General features: G+C 63.1%; 1 protein-coding gene and 1 long non-coding RNA gene across 4 annotated transcripts; one reads left to right on the top strand and one right to left on the bottom strand.

The window, feature by feature from the left end:
* Nucleotides 1–456: 456 nt before the first annotated feature.
* SREBF1 (sterol regulatory element binding transcription factor 1) lies at nucleotides 457–15,134 on the top strand. 3 transcript variants are annotated; one of them, XM_069870392.1, is made up of 19 exons: nucleotides 457–582; nucleotides 6,498–6,875; nucleotides 7,011–7,171; nucleotides 7,242–7,382; nucleotides 7,513–7,731; nucleotides 7,818–7,932; nucleotides 8,016–8,227; nucleotides 8,671–8,869; nucleotides 9,373–9,557; nucleotides 10,054–10,315; nucleotides 10,688–10,854; nucleotides 10,937–11,105; nucleotides 11,187–11,295; nucleotides 11,374–11,483; nucleotides 11,778–11,910; nucleotides 12,073–12,235; nucleotides 12,486–12,671; nucleotides 12,750–12,861; nucleotides 13,813–15,134. In XM_069870392.1, exons 1-19 carry the CDS (start codon nucleotides 486–488, stop codon nucleotides 14,034–14,036), a joined length of 3,342 nt encoding a protein of 1,113 aa, XP_069726493.1. In that variant the 5' UTR covers nucleotides 457–485; the 3' UTR covers nucleotides 14,037–15,134. The 3 variants fall into 3 exon arrangements, with proteins under 3 accessions (XP_069726493.1, XP_069726492.1, XP_069726494.1); XM_069870391.1 differs by having other exon boundaries at nucleotides 11,371–11,483; XM_069870393.1 differs by lacking the exon at nucleotides 457–582 and adding an exon at nucleotides 4,672–4,946 and having other exon boundaries at nucleotides 11,371–11,483.
* LOC138727714 (uncharacterized) lies at nucleotides 15,043–17,159 on the bottom strand. The gene is made up of 2 exons (XR_011338609.1): nucleotides 16,035–17,159; nucleotides 15,043–15,950 (listed from the first exon to the last, which is right to left on the bottom strand). It is a non-coding gene; the product is annotated as an uncharacterized lncRNA (long non-coding RNA).
* Nucleotides 17,160–17,216: the final 57 nt, after the last annotated feature.

The following is a 17,216-nucleotide window of genomic DNA, read 5'->3' as shown; positions in this document are numbered from 1 at the left end:
TGGTCCCACTATGAGTCCCATTGCGGGTTGTGGTGTGGGTCCCAGTATGGGTCCTAGTGTGGATCCCAGTATGGATCCTAGTGTGGGTCCCAGTGCGGTGCTGGTCCCATTTTGGGTTCTAGTTCGGGTCCCAGTGCAGGTCCTGGTCCCACTACGAGCCCCATTGCGGATCCCAGTGTGGGTCCCAGTATGGATCCCAGTGTGGGTCCCAGTGCAGGTTCCTGGTCCCATTTTCGGTCCTGGTCCCATTTTGGGTCCCAGTGCGGGTCCCGGTCCCATTGACGGTCCCAGTCCGGTCCCGGTGCGGATCCCGGTCCCACTGCTGGTCCCGGTGCGGGTGCCGGTGTCCCGGTGCGGGTGCCGGTGTCCCGGGGCGGTGCTGCCGGCGGCCCCGCCCCCCGCTCCTCCCGCCGTGCCGGTGCCCGCAGGTCCGGGCTGGGCAGGCGGCGGCTCCGTCCCCCCGCGCTGCCCCGGGAGCCGCGGCCATGAGCGCTCTCGCCTTCGAGGAGGCGGCCCTGGACGGGCTCGCCGGGACCCTCGGGGGCAGCGACATCGACTCGGCGCTGCTCAGCGACATCGACGGTGCGTCCCGAGCCGGGGGGGACCGGGCTGGGGGGGCTGCGGAACCGGGGCTCGGGGCACGGGTAGCACCGAGCTCAGTGCGGGACCGGGGCTCGGTGCGTGGCCGGGACCCGGCTGGGGGCCGAACCGGGGCTCGGTGCATGCTTGGAACCGATCTAGGGGCAGAGCTGGAGCTCGGTGCATGCTTGGAACCGAGCTGGGGGCAGAACCGGGGCTCGGTGCATGCTTGGAACCGGGCTGAGGGTGATACCGGGGCTCGGTGCATGGCCAGGACCGAGCTGGGGGGCAGAACCGGGGCTCGGTGCATGGTGGGGACCGGGCTGGGGGCGATACCGGGGCTCGGTGCGTGCTTGGAACCGATCTAGGGGCCTAACCGGAGCTCGGTGCATGCTTGGAACCGATCTAGGGGCCGAACCGGGGCTCGGTGCATGCTTGGAACCGATCTAGGGGCAGAACTGGAGCTCGGTGCATGCTTGGAACCGATCTAGGGGCCGAACCGGGGCTCGGTGCACGCTTGGAACCGGGCTGGGGCAGAACCGGGGCTCGGTGCATGGAAGGGACCGGGCTGGAGGCGATACTGGGGCTCGGTGCATGCTTGGAACCGTTCTGGGGGGCGAAACTGGAGCTCGGTGCACGGCCAGGACCCGGCGGGGGGCAGAACCGGGTCTCGGTTGGGACTCGGTGCGGTCCCGGTCTCGGTGCGAGGCTTTGGGGCCGCGGTAGAACCGGAGCTGGGTGCGCGGCTCGGTGCGGGGGGGGCAGAGCGGGACCCCGGGCTGGCTCAGCCCCGCCCCGGGACGTCACCGGCGGGGTTACTGCCGGTCGTTCCCCCGAGCCGGAGCGGGCGGGGCGGGGCGGAGCATCCCGGAGGCTGCGACAGAGCGAGCCCGGCCAGGGACGCCCCTGCCCCCCGGTACCCGCTCCCCGGAGCCAGGGGAGAGCTGCTTCCCAAGGATGCTCAACCCCTAGTGCCAAGGGAGCCTGCTTCCCAGGGATGCCCAGTGCCAAGAGAAACCGCTTCCCAAGGGTGCCCTCTCCTCAAAACTAAAGGTGTCACTTTCCCAAGGAAAACCGCTTCCCAAAGAAGCCCACTCCCCAGTGCCAAGAGTGCCCACTTCCCAAGGGAACCTGCTTCCCAAGGATTCCCAATCCCTAATGCCAACAGAAACCACTTCCCAAGGGTGCCCTCTCCCCAAGACTAAAGGTGCCACCTTCCCAAGGAAACCCACTTCCCCAGGATGCCCACTCTCCAATGCCAAGAATGCTCGCTTCCCAAGAGAACCTGCTTCGCAAGGATTCCCAATCCCCAGTGCCAGCTGGGATCCGCTTCCCAAGGATGCCCAATCCCCAATGTCAAGGGAGATCTGCTTCCCAAAGAAGCCCACTCCTCAATGCCAAGAGCACCCACTTCCCAAGGGAACCTGCTTCCCAAGGATGCCCAATCCCCAATGCCAAGGGAAACCGCTTCCCAAGGGTGCCCTCTCCCCAAGACTAAAGGTGCTACCTTCCCAAGGAAAACCACTTCCCAAGGATGCCCACTCCCCAGTGCCAAGCGTGCCCACTTCCCAAGGAAACCTGCTTCCCAAGGGTGCCCGATCCCCAATGCCAAGGGAGATCTGCTTCCCAAGGATGCCCACTCCCCAATGCCAAGAATGCTCGCTTCCCACAGGAACCTGCTTCGCAAGGATTCCCAATCCCCAGTGCCAGCTGGGATCCGCTTCCCAAGGATGCCCAATCCCCAATGTCAAGGGAGATCTGCTTCCCAAAGAAGCCCACTCCTCAATGCCAAGAGCACCCACTTCCCAAGGGAACCTGCTTCCCAAGGATTCCCAATCCCCAGTGCCAACAGAAACCACTTCCCAAGGGTGCCCTCTCCCCAATACTAAAGATGCCACCCTCCCAAGGGATCTCCTTCCCAAGGATGCCCAATCCCTGGTGCCAGCTGGGATCTGCTTCCCAAGGATGCCCAAACCCCAATGCCAAGGGAAACCGCTTCCCAAGGGTGCCCTCTCCCCAATACTAATGATGCCACCCTCCCAAGGGATCTCCTTCCCAAGGATGCCCAATCCCTGGTGCCAGCTGGGATCTGCTTCCCAAGGATGCCCAAACCCCAATGCCAAGGGAATCTGCTTCCCAAGGGTGCCCTCTCCCCAAGACTAAAGGTGCCACCTTCCCAAGGAAACCCACTTCCCAAGGATGCCCACTCCCCAGTGCCAAGAGGACCTGCTTCCCAAGGGAACCAGCTCCACCATGGCACCAAGGTCTTACAGGTGCTGGGTGCAGCGTTACCATGGGTTTAGTTGAAAATTGGGTTTCCCGGCCCTTGGCCAACTCCACGCCCGCCTCGCCGCATGCTCCACCGGCTCTGCCAGTCCGCGCCAGAAGGCGCGGACTGGCAGAGCCGGTGGAGCATGCGGCGAGGCGGGCGCCGAGTTGGCTGAGCTCTCCAACACTTGTCCCACTATGGGATCCAGCATGGTCTCTCCTCCAGGAGCTGGGATGGAGGTGGCATCCCAGGACTGGAGGCTCGTCCCAGTCACACCTGATCCAGGTGCCACCTGGCTGCCCCAGCAAGGTTTCGGCACGGGCAGACTGTGGGTTTGCCACTTGTCCCCAGGTGTCTACCCTGAGATGTGCATCTAGGGATCACCAGAACCTGCCAGGACCCACAGGTTCTGCCCCATGGGCTTCCCTGGCCCAAAATGATGGGGAGGGGACAACCGTGTCGCTGTCAGGTGCCCGTTTCCTGCTGAAGGTGCCACAGGGTACAAATACCTAGTGGGTCACAGCGGATAGAAGGGCTGAGCAGCAGGATGGGGGTCCAGGAGGGAGCCCCCCGCCCCCCTCTGGCTTTGTTCTCTTGCCCCTGGAGCATGGGGGAGCCTTGGGGGTCTCTTGGGTGGAGGGGTTGAGGCTGGGAACCCACTTTGGAAGGGAACCACTTTGGAAGGAATCCCACCTGTGCAGAGAGGGATGAATGTCTTTGTGGGGTGGGAAATGGGGCTGCATGAAGCCCCCAGTGCTTGTTTGGCACTGGGGAGCACAGAGGGTCTCTTGAGTGGAGAGGTTAAGGCAGGGAACCCACCTTGAAAAGAAACCCATTTTGGAAGGAAACCCATTTTGGAACGAAACCCACCTGCTCAGAGAGGGATTAATGTGTTTGTGGGGTGGGAAATGGGGCTGCATGAAGCCCCAGTGCTTGTTTGGCACGGGGGAGCACGAGGGTCTCTTGAGTGGAGAGGTTAGGGCAAGGAACCCACCTTGAAAAGAAACTCACCTTGAAAAGAAAGCTACCTTGAAAAGAAACCCGTTTTGGAAGGAATCCCATATGGGCAGAGTGGGATGGATCTCTTTTTGGGGTGGGAAATGGGGCTGCACTAAGCCCCAGTGCTTGCTTGGCACGGGGGAGCTTTGGGGGTCTCTTGAGTGGAGAGGTTAAGGCAGGGAACCCATTTTGGAAGGAAACCCATTTTGGAAGGAAACCCATTTTGGAAGGAAACCCACCTGCACAGAAAGGGATGAATGTCTTTGTGGGGTGGGAAATGGGGCTGCACGAAGCCCCCAGTGCTTGTTCGGCACGGGGGGGCACGGGGGTCTCTTGAGTGGAGAGGTTAAGGCAAGGAACCCACTCTGGTCCGGAACCCACCTTGAAAAGAAACCCACCTTGAAAAGAAAGCTACCTTGAAAAGAAACCCATTTTGGAAGGAATCCCATATGTGCAGAGTGGGATGGATCTCTTTTTGGGGTGGGAAATGGGGTTGCACGAAGCCCCAGTGCTTGTTTGGCACGGGGGAGCATGGGGGTCTCTTGAGTGGAGAGGTTAAGGCAGGGAACCCACCTTGAAAAGAAACCCATTTTGGAAGGAAACCCATTTTGGAAGGAAACCCACCTGCGCAGAGAGGTCTGGATGTCTTTGGGGGTGGGAAATGGGGCTGCCTGGAGCCCCTGGAGCTGGTTCGCCATGGAGCGAGGGACGTCATGGCAGGATGGATGGAGGCGAGGGGGTGACGGGGCGCAGGACGAAGGGGTTAACGGCGTCTGACCCCGAGTAACCGCATGGAGCTGGGGTTACGGGTGGCTGTCCGGCAGTGCCCCCGCTGCCCGGCTCACCTTGGCGGGGCTGCCGGGGCGGCGGGCGGCCAGCGGGCGCGCGGGTGGCGATTGGCGGAGTCGCATCACCCCATGGCCGGCCGCCAGCCAGGGCTGGCGTGGGCAGCGCTGGGGAGGGCTGGCGGGGAGGAGGCCGCAACTCGCCTTTAAAATATCCCGGTGCCTCGGCGTGGGCTGGCACGGGGCTGGGCTGGGGGGCAAAGCTGCCTCTGGGGAGCCCCCCAGCCCCACCGGCATGGAGCACGGCGTCCAAGGTACCCGCTCCTCACCATCCTCCTCCTCGCCTGGCACCGTCACCCTAGGGGTGCTGCACCCCATAGGGAGGCTGGTCTGTGGAGATGGGGGTATGGGGGGGGGTGGAACCAACCCTGGGGTCTGTGGATATGGGGGTATGGGAGAGAGCATCCTGGGGTCTATAGATATGAGGGTACAGCAGGGGGGACACCCTGGGGTGTATGGATATGGGGGTACAGCAGAGGGACACCCTTGGGTCTGTGGAGATGGGGGTACGCTGGGGGGGCACCCTGGGGTCTATAGATATGGGGGTACAGCAGGGGGGCATCCTGGGATCTGTGGAGATGGGGGTACGCTGGGGGGGCACCCTGGGGTCTATAGACATGGGGTACAGTGGGGGGGCACCCTGGGGTCTGTGGAGATGGGGGTACAGCAGGGGGGCATCCTGGGATCTGTGGAGATGGGGGTACGCTGGGGGGACACCCTGGGGTCTATAGATATGGGGGTACAGCAGGGGGGCACCCTGGGATCTGTGGAGATGGGGGTACGCTAGGGGGGCACCCTGGGGTCTATAGACATGGGGTACAGTGGGGGGGCACCCTGGGGTCTGTGGAGATGGGGGTACAGTGCAGGGACATCCTGGGATCTGTGGACGTGGGGGTGCAGCGGGGGGGGCACCCTAGGGTCTATAGACATGGGGGTACAGCAGGGGTGCACCCTGGGGTCTGTGGACATGGGGGTACAGTGGGGGGGGCACCCTGGGGTCTGTGGACATTGGGGTACAGCAGGGGGGCACCCACTTGCTCAGCTGCCCTCCATGTGGCATGGGGGTGTCCCAGCCTGAGCACACCTCCCCTCCCTTGATCTTTTGTGAGGTTTGTCAAGGTTTCCTAGAATGGATAAATAAACGGGCTGACCCAAGTGCGTCTTTGCCTTCCTCCACCTGGGGACCAGATCCCAGCACCCCCACTGCCAACACCGTGCCTCAGTTTCCCCACAGGCAGGGTGTCCAGGAGGCTGTGAGGAGCAGGGCAGAGCAGATTCCTTGGCTTTTGGAGTATTTTGGCCCTGGGTTATGGAGATACTGCCCCAAAGCTGTGGAGTGGGCAGCATGGGGCCAGCCCAGTAGCTTCAGGGGCCCCTTGGGACGCGTGGGGCCAGAGCAAGCTGGAGAAGAGAAGATTCCAGAGAGATCTTAGAGCAGCCACCAGTACTGAAAGGAGCTCCAGGAAAGCTGAAGAAGGGATTTCAATCAGGGAGTGCAGAGGTAGGATGCAGGGGAATGGTTTTCAGCTGAAAGAGGGGAGATTGAGACAAAAATCTTGGGAAGAAATGTTTTGCTGTGAGGGTGGAGAGGCCCTGGCCGGGGCTGCCTGGAGAAATTGTGGCTGCCCCATCCCTGGAGGGGTTCAAGGCCAGGTTGGATGGGGCTTGGAGCCCCTGATCCCTTGGAGGGTGTCCCTGCCCATGGCAGGAGTTGGAATTAGGTGGGTTTTGAGGTCCCTTCCAACCCAAACCATTCCATGACTCTGTGACCGGCTGACGGCGCGGGGTGGGGGGCTGTTTTGCAGACATGCTCCAGCTGTTAAACACGCCGGACAACGACTTCTCGAGGCTGTTTGACTCGCCATTCGGTGCCCCCGACAGCGCAGTGCCCGGGGGGCTCCCCCCGACCCCAGACCCCCTCAGCTCCTACCTGGGACCCAGCAATGCGCCCCCCGCCACCCCGGCTGGCAGCGTCTACCCGGGGCCCCCCGGGCTGGCAACCTTCGCCCCGCAGCCCCCAGCCCCAATCCTGCCCACGCCAGCCCCGAGCGTCAAGGAGGAGCCGGCGGCCGTGCCCAGCAGCCAGCCCGGAGTGATGCTGGCCCCCAGCTTCGTCCCCGCGTCCCCAGGCCAGTTCAGTCCCCAGCCCTTGGGGGGCTACCAGAACCAGCACGGCTTCTCCGGTGAGGATTTGGGGGTGCAGGGTGGGTTGGGGCTCTCCGGATGGGGAGGGGGGGTTCGCGCTGGATGCATCCCTGCGGGATAGGGTTGGGCTGGTGGCAGGGGTCTCGTAACGCTGTCCTCTGCTCCGTGCCCAGCCGTGCAGCCTGGGGCTGCGGGACAGACCCTGCCCAGCCCGCTGCCCACCCCGCAGCCGAGCCAGCCCGTGGCGCTGCCTGGCCCCGTGCAGAGCGTGGCACCCCAGCAGCTCCTGGCCCCTGCTGCCCAGCCTGTCACGCCCCAGATCCAGCCAGTGCCGGTAAGCCCCGGGCAAGGGTTGGGGGTCCCAGTGGTTCCCTCCAGCCCTGGTGACTCTCTCTGCCCCCCAGGTCCTGCTGCAGCCCCATTTCATCAAGGCTGACTCCCTGCTGCTGACGGCCGTCAAAACGGATGCTGGCAGCGCCAAGACCTCCAGCATCGCCTCCCTGGCCACCAGCGCCAGCAGCTCTGCCACCCCACTGCAGGTGCCGGTAGGTCATAGAATCATAGAATCACCAGGTTGGAAAAGACCCATCGTATCATCGAGTCCCACCAGCGGGGAGCTCTGGGGTGGAGGGGATGCTTGGGGACCCCCAGCAATGCCACCCTGCCCGTCTGCAGGCGCTGGTGAGCGGAGGGACCATCCTGGCCACGGTGCCGCTGGTGGTGGATGCTGAGAAGCTGCCCATCAACCGGCTGGCGCCCAGCGGGAAACCAGCGCTGGTGCAGAGCCGGGGGGAGAAGCGCACGGCGCACAACGCCATCGAGAAACGCTACCGCTCCTCCATCAACGACAAGATCGTGGAGCTCAAGGACCTGGTGGTCGGCACCGAGGCCAAGGTGGGAGGCCGGGGGTGGTGGGGTAAGAGGGGGCAAGGAGGAGCTTCGCCCAGCATTCCGTCTGAGCCATCCCTGTCCGCCGGCAGCTCAACAAGTCGGCAGTTCTGAGGAAGGCGATCGAGTACATCCGCTTCCTACAGCAGAGCAACCAGAAGCTGAAGCAGGAGAACCTCACCCTCAAGATGGCCATGCAGAAGAACAGTGAGTGGTCCCGGGGGGCTCAGCCTCGGTGCCGGGGCTGCTGTTCCCCCTCGGATCCCCTCAGCTTGCTGTCCTCTCCGCAGAGCCCCTGAAGGACCTGGTGGCCTCCTGCAGTGGTGGGGCCAAGGCAGAGGCCCCCATGGAGGTGGTGAAGGCGGAGGTGATGGAGATGCTGACGCCACCACCGTCAGACGTGGGCTCGCCGTCCCACAGCAGCCCGCTCTCGCTCAGCGGGGGCAGCAGCAACAGCAGCAGCGACTCGGAGCCCGACAGCCCCCTCTGTGACCACGGCAAGGTGGGGAGGGACCCGGGGGGAGCACCCACCCCGAGTGGGTTAGGGGGACCCATTGCTGCACGACCCCGGGGGTGCCAAGAACAAAGTGCGCCAGATACCAGCACTGGCAGAGGAGCCGAGAGCCCTTGCTCCCCGTGGCTGTTCCTTATGCAATCTGGGGCTGGAAGGAGGGGCGGGGGGGGCATTCTGGGGTGCAGTGCCCCATGCTCCATGCTCTGTACCCCGAAGATGTGCCCCATGCCTGTACCCTGCTCTCCATGCCCTGTATCTTCTGTCTGTGTCCCATGCCCTGTACCCCATGCTGTGCCCTTTGTCCCATGCCCCTCTGTCCCATGCCCGTGTCCCATCCCCGTGGCCCTGCCCCATATCCCCTGCCGTGCCCTATATCCAGTGCCTGTACCCCATGCGGTGCCCCAGGGCTCACAGCCGCTCTGCCCTTGCAGGTGAAGCAGGAGCACCCACCGCCCTCGCCCAGCAGCCAGGGCATGCTGGACCGCTCCCGCATGGCCCTCTGCGCCTTCGTCTTCCTCTGCCTCTCCTTCAACCCCCTGGCCTCCCTCCTCCGCGGCTCCAGTGCCCCGGTGGGGAGCCTGGGCACCGCTGGCCCTGGCAGGAGCATCATGGCTGAGTCTGGCACTGTGGGTAAGCTCTAGAGTGAAGCCTCTTGGGGTGGAGGCTGTCGGGGTGGTGGGTTTGGCACAGGGATGGAGGTTACTGGGGCAGGTGTGAGGTGGAGGCTGCGGGGGGTGGGCATGGGCTGGATGCTGGTGAAGACCGTGGATGTGCAGGATGCTGGGGTGGTTGTGTGGTACGGGCTGCCTGGGTTGAAGCTGTAGGGGTGGGGCCCATCAGGGATGGATCCGGTTGGCATGGAGACAAAGCGGAGGTGGTCATGGTGGATGTTGGGTGAAGACCATCAGGAGGAAGGTCTTGTGGTGGATCTGAGAAGGGAGACAATTGGGATGGTGGGTGACTGGGTGGATGTGGGGCAGAGGCCATTGGGTGGAGGCTGTTGGGTTGGACACCACTGGAGTGGAGGCTATTGGGGTGGGCATGGAGTGAAGGCCACCAGGATGGAGACCCTGGGGTGGGTGGGCGCAGGGCAGAGGCAGCAGCGTGTTGGCACTGACCCTCTCTCCCCCCAGAGGAGCCGTGGGGGTGGGCGCAGTGGCTGTGGCCCACGCTGGCCTTCTGGGCGCTGAACGCGGCGCTGGTGCTGGGGGCGGTGGTGCGGCTCTTCGTCTGTGGGGAGCCCGTCACCCGCCCCCACTCCGAGCCCTCCATCCTCTTCTGGCGACACCGCCGCCAGGCTGACCTCGACCTCGACCGGGTGAGCCCCACGTGAGGTCATCTGCCCTGCCCACCATAGCCACGCCCCACTGACCACACCTCTTTATCCATCACTGGCCACACCCATTGGATCTAGCCACGCCCCCTCCACCTGGCATAGCCCAGCCCACTCCCTCTAGGCTCATCCCATTGGCCCAGCCCCACCAGAAGCCCACCCACCCCACCTTAGCCCCGCCTCACCTGGGCTGACCCCATTGGCTCAGTGCTGTGATAAGCCCCGCCCACTCCCCTAGCCCCACCTTCCCACCTGGGCTAGCCCCGCTCACCTGCTCTAAGCTGACCTATCGCAGCTCTTCCTACCTCTGTAGCCCCGCCCATTTCATTTGGCCCCGCCTCCTTCCTCTTAGCTCACCCATGACCACGCCCCCTCCCCATATAACCACGCCCCCTCCCCATATAACCACGCCCCCTCCCCATATAACCACACCCCCTCCCTTTGACCACGCCCACGCCCTGACCCCTCTCTTGGGGTGCAGGGGGACTTTGCTCAGGGTGCCCAGCACCTGCGGACGGCGCTGGGGGCGCTGGGACGGCCGCTGCCGGCCTCGCACGGGGACCTGGCCTGCAGCCTGCTCTGGACGCTCCTGCGGCACCTGCTGCAGCGCCTCTGGGTGGGTCGCTGGCTGGCCGCCCGCGCCGGGGGGCTGCGCCGAGACCCCCCGCCCCGCGACCACGTCCGCCAGAGCGCCCGCGACGCCGCCATGGCTTATCACCGCCTGCACCAGCTGCACCTCGCAGGTAGGGCCCCGCGCCACGGGGGGCTGGAGGACGGGACCCTCTGGGACCTGCACCCCCCCTGCGCCCCTCCTAGCTCCTGCGCCCCTCATCCCCCATGTGTCCGCATCCCCCCTGCACCCCACATTCTCCCTGCACCCGCGTCCCCCGCTGTGCCCCACATCCCTCTCTGCACCCACGACCCCCCTGCACCTCGTGTCTTTCCCCATACCCACATCCTCCCTGCACCCACATCCCCCCAGTGCCTGCAGCCCCCCTGAGCCCCCCCATCTCCTCCTGAGCCCCCCCATCTCCTCCTGAGCCCCTCATCTCCTCCTGAGCCCCCCCATCCCCTCCTGAGCCCCATGTCCCCCCCTAAGCACCCCTTTCCCGCAGGGAAGCAGGCTGGGGGGCACCTGCTGGCCATCAACCTGGCGCTGAGTGCCGTCAACCTGGCTGAGTGTGCCGGCGATGCCATCTCCGTGGCCGCCCTGGCCGAGATCTACGTGGCGGCCGCCCTGCGGGTCAAGGCCAGCCTGCACCGCTGCTTCCACTTCTTGGCAGTGAGTACAGAGCAGCCTCTGCTGCCGTGGGACAGGGAGGGGAACGTGCTGGGTGCCCCCTGACCCCCCGCTCTCCCCGCAGCGCCCCTTCCTCTGCAGCGCCCGACGTGTAGCCCTGTCCCACGGAGGGGCCGTGCCCCCTGCCATGCAGTGGCTCTGCCACCCCTTGGGCCACCGCTTTTTCGTTGATGGAGACTGGGCTGTCAAGGGTGTCCCTAGGGAGACCATCTACAGCTCTGCTGGGAATCCAGGTAACCCTGCTGCCTCCCAACCCCCCCGGACCCCCGTTTTGGGATGCGGGCGTCTCCGCTCACTGCCCCTCTGTGCCGCAGTGGACCCGCTGGCGCAGGTGACCCAACTCTTCCGTGAGCACCTCCTGGAGAAGGCGCTGTGCTGCGTGGCCATGCCTGAGCCCGGCCGCCCCGCTGCCCAGGGAGAGGGGTAAGAGCTGGGGTGGGCACCCTGCTCCCTCCTCCTGCTGCAAAGCTTTGACCTCGCTCATCACTCCTCTCACAGCAGGCGCTTCTCCGATGCTCTTGAGTACCTCCAGCTGCTCAACGGCTGCTCCAACACCAGTGGTGCTCCTGGTCCCGCGCCCTCCATCAGCTCTGGCTTGGCGGCTGTCACAGGTGAGAAGCGCAGGGGAGATGGACACCTCTGCCAGGGGAGGTTCAGGCTGGACATCAGGAAAAAATATATCACGAAAAGGGTCATTGGGCACTGGCAGAGGCTGCCCAGGGAGGGGGTTGAGTCACCTTCCTTGGAGGGGTTTAAGGGATGGGTGGATGAGGTGCTGAGGGACATGGTTTAGTGATTGATGGGAATGGTTGGACTCGATGATCCAGTGGGTCTTTTCCAACCTGGTGTTTCTATAACTCTATGATTCTATGACACCCTTCTCTTGTATTGCTCCTGCCCCACAGGTACCGACCCCGTGTCCAAGTGGTGGGCATCCCTCATTGGCACAGTTATCCACTGGCTGCAAGGAGACGAGGAGGGGGCTGAACGCCTCTACCCGCTGGTGGAGACCATGCCCCGGGCGCTGCAGAGCTCGGAGTGAGTCTGGGGGGTGTCGGGGACAGGCGGGTGACAATTCATCGCACGCATTGCATCCTTTTTGGGTTGGCACAGCCCTTGCTAACCCACTGAGCACTGTGGCCGTGCCGCCCCACATGTGCTGTGGGGCTTCCAAGTTACCGTGTGCCCCCCACCCTGCAGGAAGCCCCTGCCCCGCGCCGCCCTGCACTCCTTCAGGGCCGTCCGGGCGATGCTGAGCAAGCAGGATGGGAGTCAGGCCAGCCTGAACCACTGCGAGAAGGCCAGCAGCTGCCTGCGGGAGAGCCTGGAGCTCGGCAGCCCCACCAAGGGCACCATCGACAAGGTGAGCCGGGGTGGGGGGCGAGGGGAGCGCCCAGCCCTCGCGGGAGGTGCCCCCGGCCCTCGCAGGGGTGCATTGTAGTTGCATTGCATGTGTCAGACTGGGAGTGCAATGCCCCTGCCGTGCAGCCCGGCGGGGGCCCCGCGCAGCATCGCCTGCCCGCAGGGACGCCCTCGGCCACCCCCGAGTCTGTCTGTCTGTCTGTCTGTCTCCCAGCTCACCCACCTCTCTTCGCCTCCCCCCACAACCCCAGGCTGTCCAGCTCCTGCTGTGTGACCTGCTCCTCGTCACCCGCACCAACCTGTGGCAGCAGCAGATGAGCGTCAGCCAGCAGCGCAGCTGCCTCTACCAGGCGTCCGCCCTCGAGCTCCGCGGCTTCCAGCAGGATCTCAGCAGCCTGCGGCGCTTGGCCCAGACCCTCCGCCCCGCCATGCGCCGGGTGAGCCCCTTGCCCCTCATCCTAGTGGCTCCGCTCATCCCTTGCGCCCACCCGTCATCGCTGTCTCCCCCCTTCCAGGTATTCCTGCATGAAGCCACCGCCAGGCTCATGGCTCGGGCCAGCCCCACACGCACGCACCAGCTGCTGGATCGCAGCCTGCGGAGAAGAGGGGTGCAAGGCAGCAAACCAGGTGGGACACGGGGTGGGACACCCTGCTCACCACCCACAGCAGCCCAGCAGTGCCGGGTGGTGTTGCACTGGGGCTTCCATAGAATCATAGAATAGCTGGGTTGGAAGGGACATTAAAGATCATCTAGTTCCACCTCCTGCCATGGGCAGGGACACCTCCCAGTAGATCAGGCTGCTCAAGGCCCCATCCAGCCTGGCCTTGAACACCTCCAGGTGTGGGGCAGCCACAACCTCCCTGAGCAACCTGTGCCAGGGCCTCACCGCCCTCATGGTGAAGAATTCCCTCCTTATGTGTAGCCTAAATCTGCCCCTCTCCAGTTTATACCCGTTACCCCTCGTCCTTATCATCATGTTCCTTTGTAAACAGTCCCTCCCCAGCTCTCTCGTAGCCCCTTCAGGTACGCTATAAGGTCACTCTAAGGTCTCCTCAGACCCTTCTCTTCTCCAGGCTGAATAACCCCAACTCTCTCAGCCTGTCCTCATATGGGAGGTGCTCCAGCCCTCTGATCATCTCTGTAGCCTCCTTTGAGCTCGTTCCAACAGCTCCATCTCCTCCTTACGCTGAGGATTCCAGAACTGGACCCAGTCCTCCAGATGAGGTCTCACAGAGAGGAACAGAGGGGCAGAATCCCCTGCTGGCCACGCTTCTTTTGATGCAGCCCAGGACACGGTTGGTTTCTGGGCTGCGAGCACACATCGCCGGCTCACGTTGAGCTTCTCATCAGCCAGCAACCCGAAGTCCTTCTCCTCAGGGCTTCATCCCCCAGCCTGGATTGAAATTGGGGATTGGCCCAACCCACGTGTAGGACCTTGCACCTCACGAGGTTCTCACGGGGCCATCCTCCGGTGGTGGCACCTTCTCTAGCGCGGGTGAACAGCCCCGTCACCATGCCAGAGCATCCGAGGGAGGGTTGGTGGCTTCCAGGGTGCTGACCCCCCCTCTCCCTTGCAGCCGGCGAGCCGGAGAGCCACCCCACGCCGCGGGAGCACGCCGAGGCCCTGCTGCTGGCCTGCTGCTACCTCCCACCCAGCTTCCTCTCGGGCCCCGGCCAGCGCGTGGGGATGTTGGCCGAGGCCGCTCGCACCCTGGAGAAGCTGGGGGACAAACGGACGCTGCACGACTGCCAGCAGATGATCATCAAGCTGGGCAGCGGCACCACCGTCACGTCGGGCTAGCGGGGAGCTGGGGGGCACGCTGCCAGCCCCCCTGCGCGGGAGGTGGCAGGGAGGCGCGTGCCTCAGTTTCCCCACTGTGTTAGGGAGCAGTTTGCAAGGTGGGGGGGTGGGAGGAGCAGGGAGATGCCTGGTGCCTGGGCAGCCACGCGTGGGGCACCCCTGGTGGGGGCTCAGCCACCCCAGGGCTCTGTCCCTGTCCCCAGCCTGCTTGGGTGACGGGAGGTGGGGACCTCTAGTGACACTGTCACAGTATTGCACGGCGCTGGGATGCTGAACCAGCGCGCCCCAGTGCCCCCCCAGTAGCCCCAGTGCCCCAGCACACGCTGGGCGCTCCCCCTCCCCTCCCTCTCCTGGTGTCCCTGTCCCCACCATGGCAAGAGGGGACTCCAGCACCCCCCGTCCCCACCCCAGTGAGGAGCTGCCGCCAGCGCTTTAGAAGGGCTGGCAGGGTGGCATGGGGCTCCCGGGGGGGCTGGTGGGTGCCCCCAGCCCCTTGCTGACCCCCCTCCTTGTATATAGCCCCCCCCTCTCCTCCCTCAGTTCCCTCCCACTCCCCTTTGCCTTTTTAAACAGTATTTTCATAGTTGGAGAGTTTTGTACAGACAATTAAAGCTGATTATTTATACTGCTGTGTGCTGGACTGGGGGCATGGGGACAGACACCGAACCTGGGGGGCACACCGAGCCTGGCTAGGGGCAAGGGGACCCCCAGCTGGTTACCCCCTTGGTCTGAGCACCCCAGCTGGGATGGGCTGCATGGGATGGGGAGAGGGACAAAGGTGGCAGGGATGGGGACATTGGGTACCAAGTGACCCCAAACACTCATTCTTACCCCACGATCCAGTGGGGCTCCTGTCAACCCCACCCCAACTCCATCCCCACCGCGGTGTCCCCTCCAACCCAGCCCTCCAGCGAGACCCTCGGTGCAGGTGGCACCTGGGGACACAGGGGGGCACAGCCTAGAGGGACCCCCCTGGAGAAAGAGAGGCCACGAGTGGGGCGCCACGTACTTCCAAAACAATCGTTGTATCTTTATTGACGCTCTGAATGCAATGACCTGTTTTTTACTCTTAAGGAAAATAAACATCTTTTAGAAACAGCTTGTTACACACAATCTTCAGTGTGAAGCAATATACTAATAAGAACACTAGTCTTAACATTTACAGTCTTCATATATATTATATATATGTATATGTATACATATATATACACTATATAATGAGGCAATATATAATACACACGGTTTACCATTTTACAGTCATATGTACAAGATGTCACTAAAAATAGCCAGATTTCAGGCAACACTGCCAGGGACACCGGGTTTTTTTATTTTATTTTTTTCTTTTATTTTTATTATTCTTTCTCTCCCCCCTCCCTCCTTTTTTGTGTTTTTTCGCTCCCGTGTCCGAGACAAGCTGCTGAAACGACAGACATTGTGTGGCCAGCAAACCTTGAGGGTGGGACGGAGGGGGACGCGACAGCCGGCGGGGACACGGGGTGCTGGGTCTGTGGGGTTTGGGGGGACACAGATGGGGCCAGAGTTTTGCAGGATGTGCCGCAGGACGGGGGACAGCTGGCGGCTCTGCTTTTAGGATGGGCTTTTAGGATGCTTTTAGGATGGGCTTTGGGGGCTGAGTCACCCTGGGTTGGTTGGTTGCTACTTGGACTGGGGCGCAGAGATTGGGGAGTCACACAGGGGACCCCATGGGGACACAGGCAAAGGGCGATCCCAGCTCCTCAGAGGTGGCCGGGAAGGGAAGCAAAAGCTGAAGGAACTGAGTGAACTCAGCACCCAAAGCAGCAAAAGATGAGCCAGGGCTTTGCAGAGGGAGGAAGCGAATGCCTCCTCCTCCAGCAGGACTCTGCTGGAAGCCGTTTCTGAGCTGCTTGCACCCTCTTGCTCCAGGATAAAAATCTGGGGTTCAGCATCCAGAGCTACAAGGTTTGCACCCAGAGTTATGGAGTTTGCACCCAGAACCATGGGGTTTGCACTCAGAACTGTGGGATTTGCACCCAGAGCTGTGGGATTTGCACCCAGAGCTATGGGATTTGCACCCAGAGCTATGGAGTTTGCACCCAGAACCATTGGGTTTGCACCCAGAATCATGGGGTTTGCACTCAGAACTGTGGGATTTGCACCCAGAGCTATGGGGGTTTGCACCCAGAACCATGGGGTTTGCACAAATGCAGGGAGCGAAGCCTGTCCCCAGCAAGAGGAGCCACAGAGGACGTGCTGGTGAGGCTGAGCAGAGGGAGCAGGACGGGTTTTGGGGTCCCAGAGAGCAGGACCCAGTGTCACCAGCCCAGCAGCGCCTGTGCCCCTCAAAGCAGAAGGGCGGTAGACACAATGGGCTGGGGTTCAGCGGGATGGAGTGGGGCAGAGGCAGCCCGGTGGGCTCCCACCAGTCTGGTCCAGCACCCCTCGCCCTGGTGGGGACCTAGCAGGCGTTGGGACCCCAGGACAGACAGGGTGGGAGCAGACAGGAGATGGAAGAACAAAACAGATAAAGCAGAGTGGTGTTTCAAACAGCAGGCCGTTGTTTGTCTTTTTGTTGTTTTTTTTCTCCTTTTTTTTTTGTTTTTTCTTCTTTTTTTTGTCTTTTTGTCTTTTTTTTTTTTTTCTTTTTCTCCGCCGCACGTATATACAGACAGACACCGTGAGGTTTGCTGAAGGCAACATCTCAGATCAGATCAGTGTGATATGGAGAACCAGGACCCACAGCGGGGTCCGTGGCTCCAAGTAAGACAACATCGCCGGGACCTCCTTCTCCACGGCCCCCCCCCATCCCTCCCTCCCCCTGTGCAGCCGGGGGATCCCATTCCGGCTCCGGCACCGGGTTTTACCAGGGGTTGAAAACCCGGCGCTGGACTTGGTGTGCCCGGATCGGGCTCGGGGGCTGGTGGGGAGGGGGCAGCAGCAGAGCGCCCTCCCGTGGTGGGGCAGCTACCCAAATCCCTCGCTCCCAGGGCGCTGCCTCCTCCGCCGGGTCCCTCGCTGGCAGCGGGGCAGATGCCCCCGGGCGCTACACACGGCTGCCTCTGCGGGGAAAAGGGGGGGGTCAGCCTGGGGATCCCGCAGCGGGGAGTCTGATCACCCCAGCAGCACCCACCGAGATGCAGGTTTCAATTATTGCCCCCCCCCGCCACCCCAGGCCGGGCTAGGGGTCCAGACCCAGCACCC

The sequence above is a fragment of the Phaenicophaeus curvirostris genome, chromosome 16 (genome assembly GCF_032191515.1).
Source record: "Phaenicophaeus curvirostris isolate KB17595 chromosome 16, BPBGC_Pcur_1.0, whole genome shotgun sequence".
Taxonomy (NCBI): domain Eukaryota; kingdom Metazoa; phylum Chordata; class Aves; order Cuculiformes; family Cuculidae; genus Phaenicophaeus; species Phaenicophaeus curvirostris.
The sequence above is the reverse complement of the archived record's forward strand: the minus strand, read 5'-3'. Positions and strand labels throughout refer to the sequence as shown.

Excerpts from the sequence above, each read along its gene's own strand:
- SREBF1 (XM_069870391.1), top strand. The coding sequence starts at position 486 with ATGAGCGCTCTCGCCTTCGAGGAGGCGGCCCTGGACGGGCTCGCCGGG. Across the intron at positions 6,876-7,010 it reads GAACCAGCACGGCTTCTCCG|CCGTGCAGCCTGGGGCTGCG; the intron begins GTGAGGATTTGG and ends CTCCGTGCCCAG. Across the intron at positions 12,236-12,485 it reads CCAAGGGCACCATCGACAAG|GCTGTCCAGCTCCTGCTGTG; the intron begins GTGAGCCGGGGT and ends CCACAACCCCAG.